Source organism: Ctenopharyngodon idella, chromosome 7 (assembly GCF_019924925.1).
Source record: "Ctenopharyngodon idella isolate HZGC_01 chromosome 7, HZGC01, whole genome shotgun sequence".
NCBI classification, from domain to species: Eukaryota; Metazoa; Chordata; class Actinopteri; order Cypriniformes; family Xenocyprididae; genus Ctenopharyngodon; species Ctenopharyngodon idella.
This window is the reverse complement of record NC_067226.1, coordinates 33,574,313-33,587,087: the sequence shown is the minus strand read 5'-3', so window position 1 is coordinate 33,587,087 and position 12,775 is coordinate 33,574,313. Positions and strand designations below refer to the sequence as shown.

At 36.8% G+C, this 12,775-nt stretch overlaps 1 protein-coding gene across 2 annotated transcripts in view; it reads right to left on the bottom strand.

Annotated features, from left to right (window-relative positions):
- Positions 1-12,775, bottom strand: part of LOC127516408 (transmembrane channel-like protein 3) — a 32,705-nt gene that overhangs the window by 15,555 nt on the left and 4,375 nt on the right. The window contains exons 4-13 of one of the 2 annotated variants that reach the window (XM_051900989.1): positions 12,033-12,114; positions 11,585-11,691; positions 10,319-10,417; positions 10,034-10,176; positions 8,643-8,790; positions 6,785-6,828; positions 5,293-5,440; positions 3,849-3,958; positions 3,672-3,750; positions 629-913 (exon numbers count right to left, since the gene is read on the bottom strand). In XM_051900989.1, the coding sequence (XP_051756949.1) occupies positions 629-913; positions 3,672-3,750; positions 3,849-3,958; positions 5,293-5,440; positions 6,785-6,828; positions 8,643-8,790; positions 10,034-10,176; positions 10,319-10,417; positions 11,585-11,691; positions 12,033-12,114 (1,245 nt within the window). Of the gene's footprint in view, positions 1-628; positions 914-3,671; positions 3,751-3,848; positions 3,959-5,292; positions 5,441-6,784; positions 6,829-8,642; positions 8,791-10,033; positions 10,244-10,318; positions 10,418-11,584; positions 11,692-12,032; positions 12,115-12,775 lie in introns of those variants that run through there. The other variant, XM_051900988.1, reaches the window with a different exon arrangement.

The following is a 12,775-nucleotide window of genomic DNA, read 5'->3' as shown; positions in this document are numbered from 1 at the left end:
GGGCTTTGTTTTGCTTGGCCATATTTTAAAAGTGAAACAAATCATTGAGTTAAAAAAAAAAACATGTAGAGTGGAGCTTTATCTACCAAGAATTTATTGAATCATGGATTTTTTGCTCACTTGGAATAACAATGAATCATTGTGCACAATAACAACCAGAATGAAGAAAATAAAGAGGGTCAGTTTTGTTTTCAAGTTTCACTTCAAGACCAAGCTGAAGGCCCTGCCAACAGGTACCGTCAGCAGTGAACTGAACAAATGTGTTGAGTGATGATCCTATGGCTAGTGCCTATGAAGGGTCCAGCCAGGGGCCTGTACCATGATGATAGTTCAACAAACTCAGGGTTACAGGATTAGTTTCAAGTTGACAAAACCAAACCAATTCAATCAGGCTTTGTTGGTACCACCATCACTTTCTCTGTCAAATCAGGCTTTGATTCTGAGTTCATGGAGCATGTGTGACATCAGTAGCAAACATGCCTTGAAACATAGAGAAACTGCAATTCAATTGGCACAAACTAAACTGAAACATACCTAGCTATCCCCCTAAACCGGCTTCATGGTACAGGCCCCAGGAGTGGATACCAGCAAAGTCCCTGAGAGCAATGATTTCCATGTGAAGGAGTACCTGACCAACATATGTTTCCCAGCAGGGGTCTTGCTGTGATCTGGTGTTGTACTCATAGAGGACGGTCTGGTTTAGCAGAGACTGCACTCTCATTGGCTGTCTGGAGGATGTGGTGCTCTTGATAGTGGTCACGCTGTTGTTAAGGTCCAGAAGAGTCATGGTCAGTGTGCTGTTCCTCCGCTCTGTCATATCCGGGACAATGGTGGACAGGTTGTCCTCAGTAGGCTGGGAAATGGTCGCTAGGTATGATGTTGAGTCAGACAGGTTTCCTGTACCCACAGGAATCTAGAATTATTCATACACATGTACGATTTACGTCAGTTTTTTTTTTTTTTTTTTTTTATGTTACTTTTTTTTTTTTTTTTTAACTAAAGAATCATAAATATCTGAATAATATTTTCATTGCACAGAAGTCAATCGTTTGATGTTCAATGAATGTTCAATAAAATATAATATATAACAAAATATTTTATATATTTTTAAATACGAGGACCTGCGAGGACTTCAGAAGATGCAACATCTGGATCAACACGCACATTCGCAAATTTCTATATATCCTAATTATTGTTAATATGTATTTCATTTTTCCAGGAGCTCTTTGCTTCTACCTTCAATTAAATTGCTAAATTAATTGCCTAAAATTATTACATTATTAGCTAACTGCATTCTCCAAATTGTAATGTTGACATGCATTCTCTGTAAAGCTGCTTTGAAACGATATGTATTGTGAAAAGCGCTAAGAAAAAAATAAAAATAAAAAATACACAGGTGCATCTCAATAAATTAGAATGTCGCGGAAAAGTTCATTTCAGTAATTCAACTCAAATTGTGGAACTCGTGTATTAAATAAATTCAATGCACACAGACTGAAGTACTTTAAGTCTTTGGTTCTTTTAATTGTGATGATTTTGGCTCACATTTAACAAAAACCTCAATAAATTTAGAATACTTCATAAGATCAATAAAAAAAAGGATATTTTAAACAGAAATGTCAGGCTTTTGAAAAGTATGTTCATTTCTATGCCCTCAATACTTGGTTGGGCCTCCTTTTGCATGGATTACTGCATCAATGCGGCGTGGCATGGAGGCGATCAGCCTGTGGCACTGCTCAGGTGTAATGGAAGCCCAGGTTTCTTTGACAGTGGCCTTCAGCTCACCTGCATTGTTGGGTCTGGTGTCTCTCATCTCCCTGTAGATTCTCTATGGGGTTCAGGTCAGGCGAGTTTGCTGGCCAATCAAGCACAGTAACACCATGGTCACTGAACCAGCTTTTGGTACCTTTGGCAGTGTGGGCAGGTGCCAGATCCTGCTGGAAAATGAAATCAGCATCTCCATAAAGCTTGTCAGCAGAAGGAAGCATGAAGTGCTCTAAAATTTCCTGGTAGATGGCTGCGTTGACTGTGGACTTCAGAAAACACAGTGGACCAACACCAGCACATGACATGGCAGCCCAGATCATCACTGACTGTGGAAACTTCACACTGGACTTCAAGCAACATGGTTTCTGTGCCTCTCCACTCTTCCTCCAGAATCTGGGACCTTGATTTCCAAATTAAATGCAAAATTTACTTTCATCTGAAAAGAGGACTTTGGACCACTGAGCAACAGTCCAGTTCTTCTTCTCCTTAGCCCAGGTAAGGAGTTCTGACGTTGTCTTTGGTTCAGAAGTGGCTTGGTACGTAGAATGTGACAGTTGTAGCCCATTTCCTGAAGACGTCTGTGTGCGGTGGCTCTTGATGCACTGACTCCAGCTTCAGTCCACTCCTTTTGAAGCTCTCCTAAGTTCTTAAATCAGCTTCACCTGACAATCTTCTCAAGCCTGTGGTCATTCCTTTCACTTGTACACCTTTTCCTATCACACTTTTTCCTTCCAGTCAACTTTCCATGAATATGCTTTGGCACAGCACTCTGCGAACAGCCAGCTCTTTCAGCAGTGACCCTCTGTGGCTTACCCTCATTGTAGAGGGTCCTGATGATCTTCCCCATGACTGCTGCTGGGATTACTGACCTAAACCCAGTATTTATACCCTGAGAATGGTAATTTAATAGAACTTGAAATTAAATATTCTAATAATTTGAGATACTGATTTTTTGATTTTGATGAACAGCAAGCTGTAATCATCAAAATGAAAACAAAAAAGTCTGGAAATATTTTACTTTATGTAAAGTAAATCTAGAATATATTTAAGTTTTACTTTTTGAATTAAATTACAGAATAAAATAAAATAACTTTTTCATGATATTCTAATTTATTGAGATGCACCTGTATTTTAAATATGAGGGAAGAACAAAACACTAAACTTGGTTAAGGTATTTATCTGACAAAATTCAGAATAATTCTGAAGTTAACTATTCCTTTAATTAAATCAATAGTAAGTAGTGCTGCAGTATTTGGGGAAAAAATCCAATAAAAAGTAATTATTATTATTATTATTGCTAAATAAATATATTAGACAAATTTAATAAATATATTAGACAAAATTATTAAATATATTAGACAAAATAGTTTGTACTATTGTAATATTTCATTTTAAAATAAATCGACTTTTAAGAAAAATAATAATAATAATAATAATAATAATAATAATAATAATTTTATTGTACAGCAGAACTGTAAAATGACAATACTAATATTTATAGTTGTCTTAATTTCTTCATTTTCAAACCATTGTGCTTTTATTTGGATAGAAAACCGCTTCAAGTTTGGGAAGATGATTGGCGAATGTTGCATTCCCAAATGCATGTTATAAACAACCCAAACTCAGAGCAGATGCAGAGATGAAGATAACATGAAGCAGTATTTACTGTGAACCGAGCTGCTCTGAGACACTAAAGCACTGGATCACAAGCTCCTCATGTGTAAAACAACAGAGTGCTGTGCTTCACTCTGAAACACACAGCGCATACATTCATTTAATTCAATCGCAGCTTTTGCGGTTTGATAATTGTACTAAGTTATATTGCCATTTCGGTTTTATTTTGGTCAATCGTGCAGCCTTAGAGAAAAGGTTGTGAGTTAAATGAGAATATAATTGTGACTCACTGCAGAGCTCATACTGTTGACCTTATCCAGCAGGGCAATAATCAGACTGTAGAGGTTTCCAAGGTACAACACCAGAACTCTAAACAAAAAAGGCATATTTCTCTTTTAATAAACAAAATACAAAAGAGGTAGAGCCAAACCAGAGTAATAACAGTGTTCAAACAGTGATTTTCTTACCTGGCAAGCTGGAAGCGGAGACTTGTTCTGGGGTGGTACATCTCCAACTGGGCCACGAGCTCAAAGGCTGAAGGAGCGATCATTGTGATGAGGGACACCACCACACTCACCTGATGAAGAAACCCAATACATATACATCTTCCTCAGATACACAACACATAATCACTAATACTAGATAAAATATCTGGATGTGGCAGACATAAGAAGAAGAAGCAGCAGCAAAAAGAAGAATTAAATAAGAAGATGAAGAAAAAGAGGAGGGAAGAGGAGGAAGAACAATTAGATAATAATAATACTAATAAAAATAAATAAATAAATAATATGAAGAAAATTAGACAAATAAGTAGAAGAATTAATAATAATAATAATAAAAGTAATAATATGAAAAATTAAAAAAAAAAAATAATTGCAAAAAACAGTAAGAAGAAAAGTTAAATAAGTAGATTAATTATTATTATTTAATTATCTATAATATTATTTGATTATCCGCCACATTTATTAGTATTCTTCTTTTTCTTCTTCTTCTTCTTATTATTATTAATTCTTATTTAAATTAATAAATAATAAGAATAAGAATACTAATAAATGTGGTGGATAATTAAATATTGAAATGAAGAAAATTAGAATAAGGAAATAATTAAATAATAATAATAATAATAATAAAATTATTGAAGAATTATAAAAGTCGAATAAGTAGAATTAAATAATAATAATAATAATAATAATAATAATACTGAAGAATTATAAAAGTCAAATAATAATAATAATAATAATAATAATAATGAGATGAAGAAAATAAGATGAAGAAATAAATTAAAATAGTAGTAGAATAATTAAATAAGAATGAATAAATAATAACAAAAATGTGGTGAATAATTTAATAATAATTAACTAATAATAATAATAATAATAATAATAAGATAAAGAAAATAAGATGAATAAGAAAAAAATATAAAGAAGAAAAAGAACTAGAATTATTAAATTAGAATAAATAATTAGAAGAAGAAGAAGAAGAAAAAATGTGGCGAATAATTAAATAATAATATTAATAATAATGAGATGAAGAAAATAAGATGAATAAAAAATAATTAAAGTAGAAGTAGAATAATTAAATAAGAATTAAAATAATAACAATAACAATAAAAAATATTAAAATATTAAACAAACTAATAATTAAATAATAATAAGATAAAGAAAATAAGATGAACAAGAAAAAAAAATAATTAAAGAAGAAGAAAAAGTAGAAGAATTAAATAAGAATTAATGAATAATAACAAAAATGTGGCAAATAATTAAACAATAATAAAAATAATAATAATAATAATAATGAGATGAAGAAAATAAGATGAAGAAGAGAAATAATAGAAGAAGAAGAAGAAGAAGTAGTAGAAGTAGAAGTAGCAGTACATTTGGAGACAATGTATGAAACAACATAAAATGGTACCTCGTTCTTCTCCCAGAGTGTCAGCTCAGGTTTCTCTTGCTCTAGTTTCTGTGAACGATCCACCACAAAGTAGATGATGTAGATGCTGCCGGCCAATGACAGCAGGACGAGAATGTTCGCCAGAATCCGCAAACTGATCAGTACGGCTCTGTTGGGACAGAAGCTGAACTTAATGAGAAAACAATACAGTCAGATACACCTTTAAACATCTGTCTTTGTTATATAATAAACCTCCAGTTACAAAGACAAACAAAAAAGGGATAATGTAGACCTTTAGTTAGGGTGATCAAGATCCTGTATCATCCTGAAAGGGATTTATTTCGCGATGATGAACGAATGACTGTATTTAACCAGCTAATAATTTTCTAATGAATGGACATGAACTATTGATTAGTGACTTTTATGTGGGAAGAAAGAGGCCAAAGAGTGATGCGAGAAACCTGAAACTAGCACAACTACATAGGTAATCGGGTGACAGGACAACGGTCAATTATATGGTTTATTGTCATCATACAAAAAGAGATGAGTAATACGAAAACCACATTGTATTATAAGCTGATTTAGTTTATGGCTAAAGTGTATTTAATGCGCAGTTTCCATTGCCAGAGACCAATAAACCCCCAACAATACTTCAATAAAAGCTTTTCTGACACAGGAGGTTATGTTTCTGATTCAGGAGGTTATAAACACTATAAAAGCCACTGAATACATGCTTAGAAAATTTCAAGTATCATAACAGGGTTTCTTTCCCCTACTGCTCTAAAATCAGCATTGGCTGAACACTGCAAGCACAGCATCAATAAACAAGCCCTTTCTGCTCTTCATTTCCCTGTTTGCCTGACGTGTTTTATCACAGAGAAAGACAAGTGAGTCATAGGCAAGTGCTTCAGAAATGTTCTGTCATCATATTCGAAACTCTACAGAGATATATAAGAAAGTAATCTATAAAAATATCTCATGAAACCCGTCAAAAACATGTCTAGGTTCATATTATTTTAGGCCTGGAAATTTGATTCTGGGGTGAAATGTGTCCTGGTCTCGTTAGATGAGACCAAGTTTAGCTATGATAATCTAGACAAAATGTTAGCATAACCCTGTGTGCATATGGGTGTCGCATTCCAGCAAAATAATAATCGGCTTTAATGTGTGAGCAGGTCTGATGGCAATTTAGGTGCAGTCATCCGCCTGCAGTAAAAGGCCGTTTGTATGAAATACGGCAGGATGTTCTCCGTTTCGCATGTTCTGCTGCGATTGCATTGGAACGGGGAGGAGATGTGTAAATCAGAGCAGTGTGAGGCAGCATTACAAGCGCTGTGACAACAGCCCCAGATAGAGAGGAACAGCACATCACTGTAAGTCACTTACTGATACCATCATTCCCACCCTCAAAAGCCAGTTTTGTTAAACATGCACTTTTGAGAAACTTTGGAGAAAACACTTAGTCAGCACATTGTTGATGTGATAATGGAAACACAAAGAAGGAAAAACTTGCAAGCTTGTGTCTTTCTTCTTCTCTTGCTCTTCGACAATGGCCTCCTAAAAAAAAAAAAAAAATAAAAACGTAGTAATAAAACATTTTTGGTTCGTTAGCATCCACAATATAATCCAAAACCCATAAAACATTACTCATAATTTCTGCCAAATAGGTACTATAGTTACTTCAATGAACTGTGGTACTGTCATAAAAAATGAAAAAAATGAAAATGATTTTGAAAAGTCAACCAATATAACGATATCTAGAAAACAGTTCAATGATCTATGTTATCCAGTTCAATAAATCTAATTAAATGAAAATTTTACTTTAATCATATTAGCTATTAATATGTAAAAAACAAAAACGTTTATTATGACTGGTAGAATTGGACACAAGCAAGAGCTAATGAGCGCCAATGAGCACATTCTGCTTGTACAATGTCAACAGATGACAACAACAAGCATAGTAACAGAACAAAATAACAAGAGCCAGAGCAAATACTTTACCTTGTATCGACATTTTATATAGAAACAATACAGAAACAAACTACACCGATCAGGCATAACAGCGAAGGCTGGTCCGTGTGGTCCGATCCAACAGACAAACTACTGTAGCTCAAACTGCTCAAGAAGTTAATGCTGGTTCTGATAGAAAGGTGTCAGAATACACAGTGCATCACAGTTTGTTGTGTATGGGGCTGCATAGCTGCAGACCAGTGAGGGTGACCATGCTGACCCCTGTCCACCGCCGAAAGCACCAACAGTGGGCACGTGAGTATCAGAACTGGACCACGGAGCGATGGAAGAAGGTGGCCTGGTCTGACGAATCACGTTTTCTTTTACATCACGTGGATGGCCGGGTCATGTGCGTCTCTTACCTGGGGAACACATGGCACCAGGATGCACTATGGGAAGAAGGCAAGCCGGCGGAGGCAGTGTGATGATTTGGACAATGTTCTGCTGGGAAACCTTGGGTCCTGCCATCCATGTGGATGTTACTTTGACACGTACCACCTACCTAAGCATTGCTGCAGACCATGTACACCCTTTCATGGAAACGGTATTCCCTGGTGGCTGTGGCCTCTTTCAGCAGGATAATGCACCCTGATGCAATGCAAAAATGCTTCAGGAATGGTTTGAGGAGCACAACAACGAGTTTGAGGTGTTGACTTGGCCTCCAAATTCTCCAGATCTCAATCCAATGGAGCATCTGTGGGATGTGCTGAACAAACAAGTCCGATGGAGGCTCCACATCGCAACTTACAGGACTTAAAGGATCTGCTGCTAACATCTTGGTGCCAGATACCACAGCACACCTTCAGGGGTCTAGTGGAGTCCATGTCTCGACGGGTCAGGGCTGTTTTGGCAGCAAAAGAGGGACCAACACAATATTAGGAAGGTGGTCATAATGTTATGCCTGATCAGTGTATATTTGAAATGTTGATACAATGTTAAGTATTTGCTCTGGCTCTTGTTTGAAATTATTTCGTTCCGTTATTATGCTTGTTGTTGTCATCTGTTGTCGTTATACAAGCAGTATGTGGCGGTTGGTCGGTGTTGAATTTGTCCCGCCCCTCCACTGTGATTGGACAGCTGGGTACAAAGTGACAGTAATGAGCACTGCATTTTAACCAAAGTTGAACATTCTTCAACTATCTGCGGCCGGTAAAAAAAGAAATAGACGGTCAGCGCCTCGTTATGCTCCTGTTGTGCTAGCCTCACGAAGAAGGCTTTGTTGGACACACAGTCTAATAGTGGAACATAAACATCCCTTGCAGGCAATGCTGAGCTGAATTAAATGATGATTATTGAGAACTGAATCAAGGACAGATTGTTTTTTATTTTTTTTTGGTCTGTTGGATATAGGAGACGCTCACCCTGATGCTATTGACGATGGCTGCCCCTTTACTCTCGGCCGCCTCTGGGTTCCCGATCAGGTAGTCCCATGCACAGAAGACACGCCAGCAGAAAGTGTAATTCTCCTCGGAGGCACCGGCTAAACTCGTGCGGGAGTTTTTAGCCATTCTGACAGAAAACAGCATATGAAGCTGCATTATGGAACTAGTAAGCGGTTATTTTTCCAAGGAACACAAATGGAGCTAAAGAATTTTTATGCAGGTATTTTGCATACCAGAGTTTATACCAGAGACCATGACTGCATAAAAATGACCACATGGCCTTAAATGACTTAAAAACACTATAAATGTAGTCCAGGTCAACTAGATCTTTGGTAAACCAGCTTCAACAGAAAATCCACACCTTGGTTAGCTAAAGGGGACTTATTATGCCCCTTTTTACAAGATGTAATACAAGTCTCTGATGTCCCCAGAGTGTGTATGTGAAGTTTTAGCACAAAATACCCCACAGATCATTTTTATAGCATGTTAAAACTGCTATTTTTGGGGGGTGAGCAAAAATGAGGCATTTTTGTGTGTTTCCCTTTAAATGCAAATGAGCTGCTGCTCCCAGCCCCCTTTCAAGAAGAGGGCGGAGCTTCAAGAGCTTGTGTTCCAGCAGACCGGCAACAACAAAACAGGACAATCTCACGCACTGAAAACGTCAGAAACTGTCAGTACCAGTATTCAGCCTTGTATGTCTCAGAATCAACCTTTGTGAAAAACCAGCGTTGAAAAGACCCCCGTTTGTGAAGTAGTCCGGCACAAAATGATTGGCGCAAATGTATAAGACTTTACAGATATTCTTTGGGACATTTCCTTTGAAAATTAAATTTAACCACTGTGTCCTCAGTGACTCAGATGGCGGGAGTCTATGGAGAATCTTATGTGCATTGGTACATCCCAAAACACAACACTTGTAATGCATCTTTGGGTCAGACATTGTAAAACTCCAGCTGCTACAGCGAGGATACAGAAATGGCGGACTCTGTGCTTCTCACTCAGGGCCGTGTCTATGATAATAGGGCAAATCATCACCGGCTGTGGATGGGGAATCTCCCTACAACGACGTCATTGAATCAGCTCGTTTGAAGAGACTGCTTCTGATTTAAGGGACTTAAAAATTAATGAGTGGATTTTAAACCATTATAGGCTGGTTGTTCTCACACACTGTGGACACACATCGGTGTTCAAACACCTTATAAAAGTGAATTCTGCATAATAGGTCCCCTTTAAAATCATGGCTTAGATTCTCAGGGAATGCATGAACTGAAAACACGTACAGCTTGAAAGTCTTGTATGGACCAAATGCATAAATGTGAATGTAATCTAATCAGCGATTTCAAGCAAAGCATTTCTCTAGTGGTGATTACTTTCTTAACAAAGTGATGAAGCTGTAGGCAAAAACTGCCATCCCAACCAGAAAATAGGCCAAGGGTAGTCTGTAGCCAGCGCTGCCGATTTTTCGCACATTGCCATAGTAGCCGTAGAAAAGAACAGAGTATTGTAGATATCCCTGCAACATAGACATAAAACAAAACCACAAAGTGGTAGATTGCACATCACAAATAAATTATTTGCGATTAAATCCCTAAGTTACACAGATAATATGTACAGCATATTGGTAAAGCAGTAAAAAAGAGAGATAATAGTCTTGCCCCCAGCGACCAGATGGTGTCCAGATCTTGTGCGGAAGAAAGGTGCTCCTTGGGAATGGTCTTGCTGCGGGTGGTACCAAATGGAGCACCGGCCAGGAGCTGATTGGACAGATTGGAGAGACAGAGGGGATGATAGAGGACAACAGATCATACCTGAGCAGAAATTGCTTTGTGTCACCGGGAGTGAAATAAATCTAACCATTTTTTCATTTCCAGGCCTAAAAATGGCCTTGTGTAGTTTCAATGAAAGATGTTGTCTACAAATAATGTATGAACCCACAGCAGCATTTAAATATCTGCGCCTGCATTCTGAAATAATAATAAAGGAGAATAATGTCATGTATAATGCTCAGACACTTGGTTGGGATTTGTCGGATCACTGCATTAACACTGTCGGCATCCGTTGGTGTTGAATGTTTTTTCACATATTCTCCATTGTTGCAGCACCTCTTTTCCCAGTCTGTCAGTAACGCTCGGTTTAGTTCCTGGCTCTATGAAGCCCCTCCTACCAGAAAGCAAAATGTGCTCTGATTGGTCAGCTGGACCAGTGTGTTGTGATTGGTCAACTTTTCCATAACTGCGAGATTCATCACACTACAAACAGAACTCAACCAGGCCCTGCCCCTTTATTTTGCATATGCCTTGGACTTTGTGCTTTATTCAATAGATAGAACTGTCAATATTACTTATTTAAAATAGGCTACTTTTATTTGTATGCATAATGTGTCAAAAACTTAAAAGTGTATCGTCATACTCAGTTAGGAATTACATGAATCACGTAAATGCATATTTACAATTGAAAACGGCCATATTTGAGAAAAATTTGAGTAGTTTGCATCACTGAATGTTACTGTCAGTCTTTTAACATTTCTATTGCAAAACATGTATTAAATCTTTTGCTATTTACATCTTACCTCACTCTCTTTCTACGTTAAACTGAAGCTTCGCACTGGAATTCACGCTCTGCCTCTGTGTAAACCCCGCCTTCTTTGATTTGATTGGCCATTTCAATAATTTTGACATTGACGAGCGCCGTTAGACCGCTGAGGCAGACCAGTCAGCAGACTAAAAATTTAACTTTTAAACCTTTTTGTCATCGAAACAACATACAGAGTGCTGCGTAATGAAGTGCAGCAGAGCAGTGCAAGAATTTCAAATAGTGTGGCAAAAATTTTGACATTTCTAATTATTGGAGGGGACTTGTCCCCCTCAATGTCTATGGTGGTTACGGCTCTGCTTTTAAGAATGAATGCAGTGCATACAAACCTCAGGCAGCACAATAAAGGCTCCAGTCATTATAGTGAGAACTATATTGATCCCAAACAGCCATCGTAGGAATATGAAGTAAGATGCCACTCCTGATCCAAAATGACCTTCAAAAACAACATATATAGTATAGTGTACATTTAATGCAGTTTTTTCTACCTGATCGGACCCTTAAAATACTTGTAGGTGTAACCTAGTAGGGTTATATTTATTCAGTATAATAAAATTATATTTTAGTACTTGCACTACTTAATCTAGATAGTTTCCACATGGATGCACACTTTAGGTTACCTGACAAAATATATTTACTACAGTGAATATGCCTAATATTTACCATATCAGAACTACTTTGTCATTCATATAAGTCATGTGATCAAATAACATTGTTTTCCCTTACGCTTTACATTTGCAGACAAATGTAACACATACTGTGTGTCAGGATACTAACTTTCAATCTTTTTAATCCTCATCTCCCAGGGAATGAACAGAACAACAATGTTGTAGAGGACTCTTGAAATCTTCTTCAGCAACTGCAATCAAACATTTACGATCACATGAGATCAAATACAACAGTTAGATAAAATGTTCACATAAGCAAATGTTAGATTAGGATAGTTTGTAGACTGAAGAATCCACAAATAAATAAAGATTCAATGCTGAAAGACCTGTGAGACCTGAGTTCTCATGTATAAGGATAGTGAGATCATAATTTGTTAAATCAATGTGCGTGGAAATCTGATTTTCTATCTGCCATGAAAGCCATAATCAGAATTAATAATTCACCATCAAATCCACTTGCTAAAAAGTCAATTAATTTTAATGGTGCTTGGGCAGCCTTGGCGAATGCCATTGGACATTTTAATTAAACCAGGCTATAACAACAGGCCATAAATTTGAGTGCAGCGTCTGTGAGCAGATGAGGAGCGCCGCTGAAGCAGAGACGCGCAGAACCTTAACCGGAATCTCACATAAACACAGCTGATGAAAAAAACTGAAAGAAAAAAAAGAAGAGAATCTATAATATGAAAAAGACAAAAGCAGTTTAAAGAGAACTATAGATAGAATGATGACAGACAGACAGACAGATAGATGAGACATATAGATAGATAGATAGATAGATAGATAGATAGATAGATAGATAGAACGATAGATAGTATATAGTAGATAGATAGATAGATAGATAGACAGACA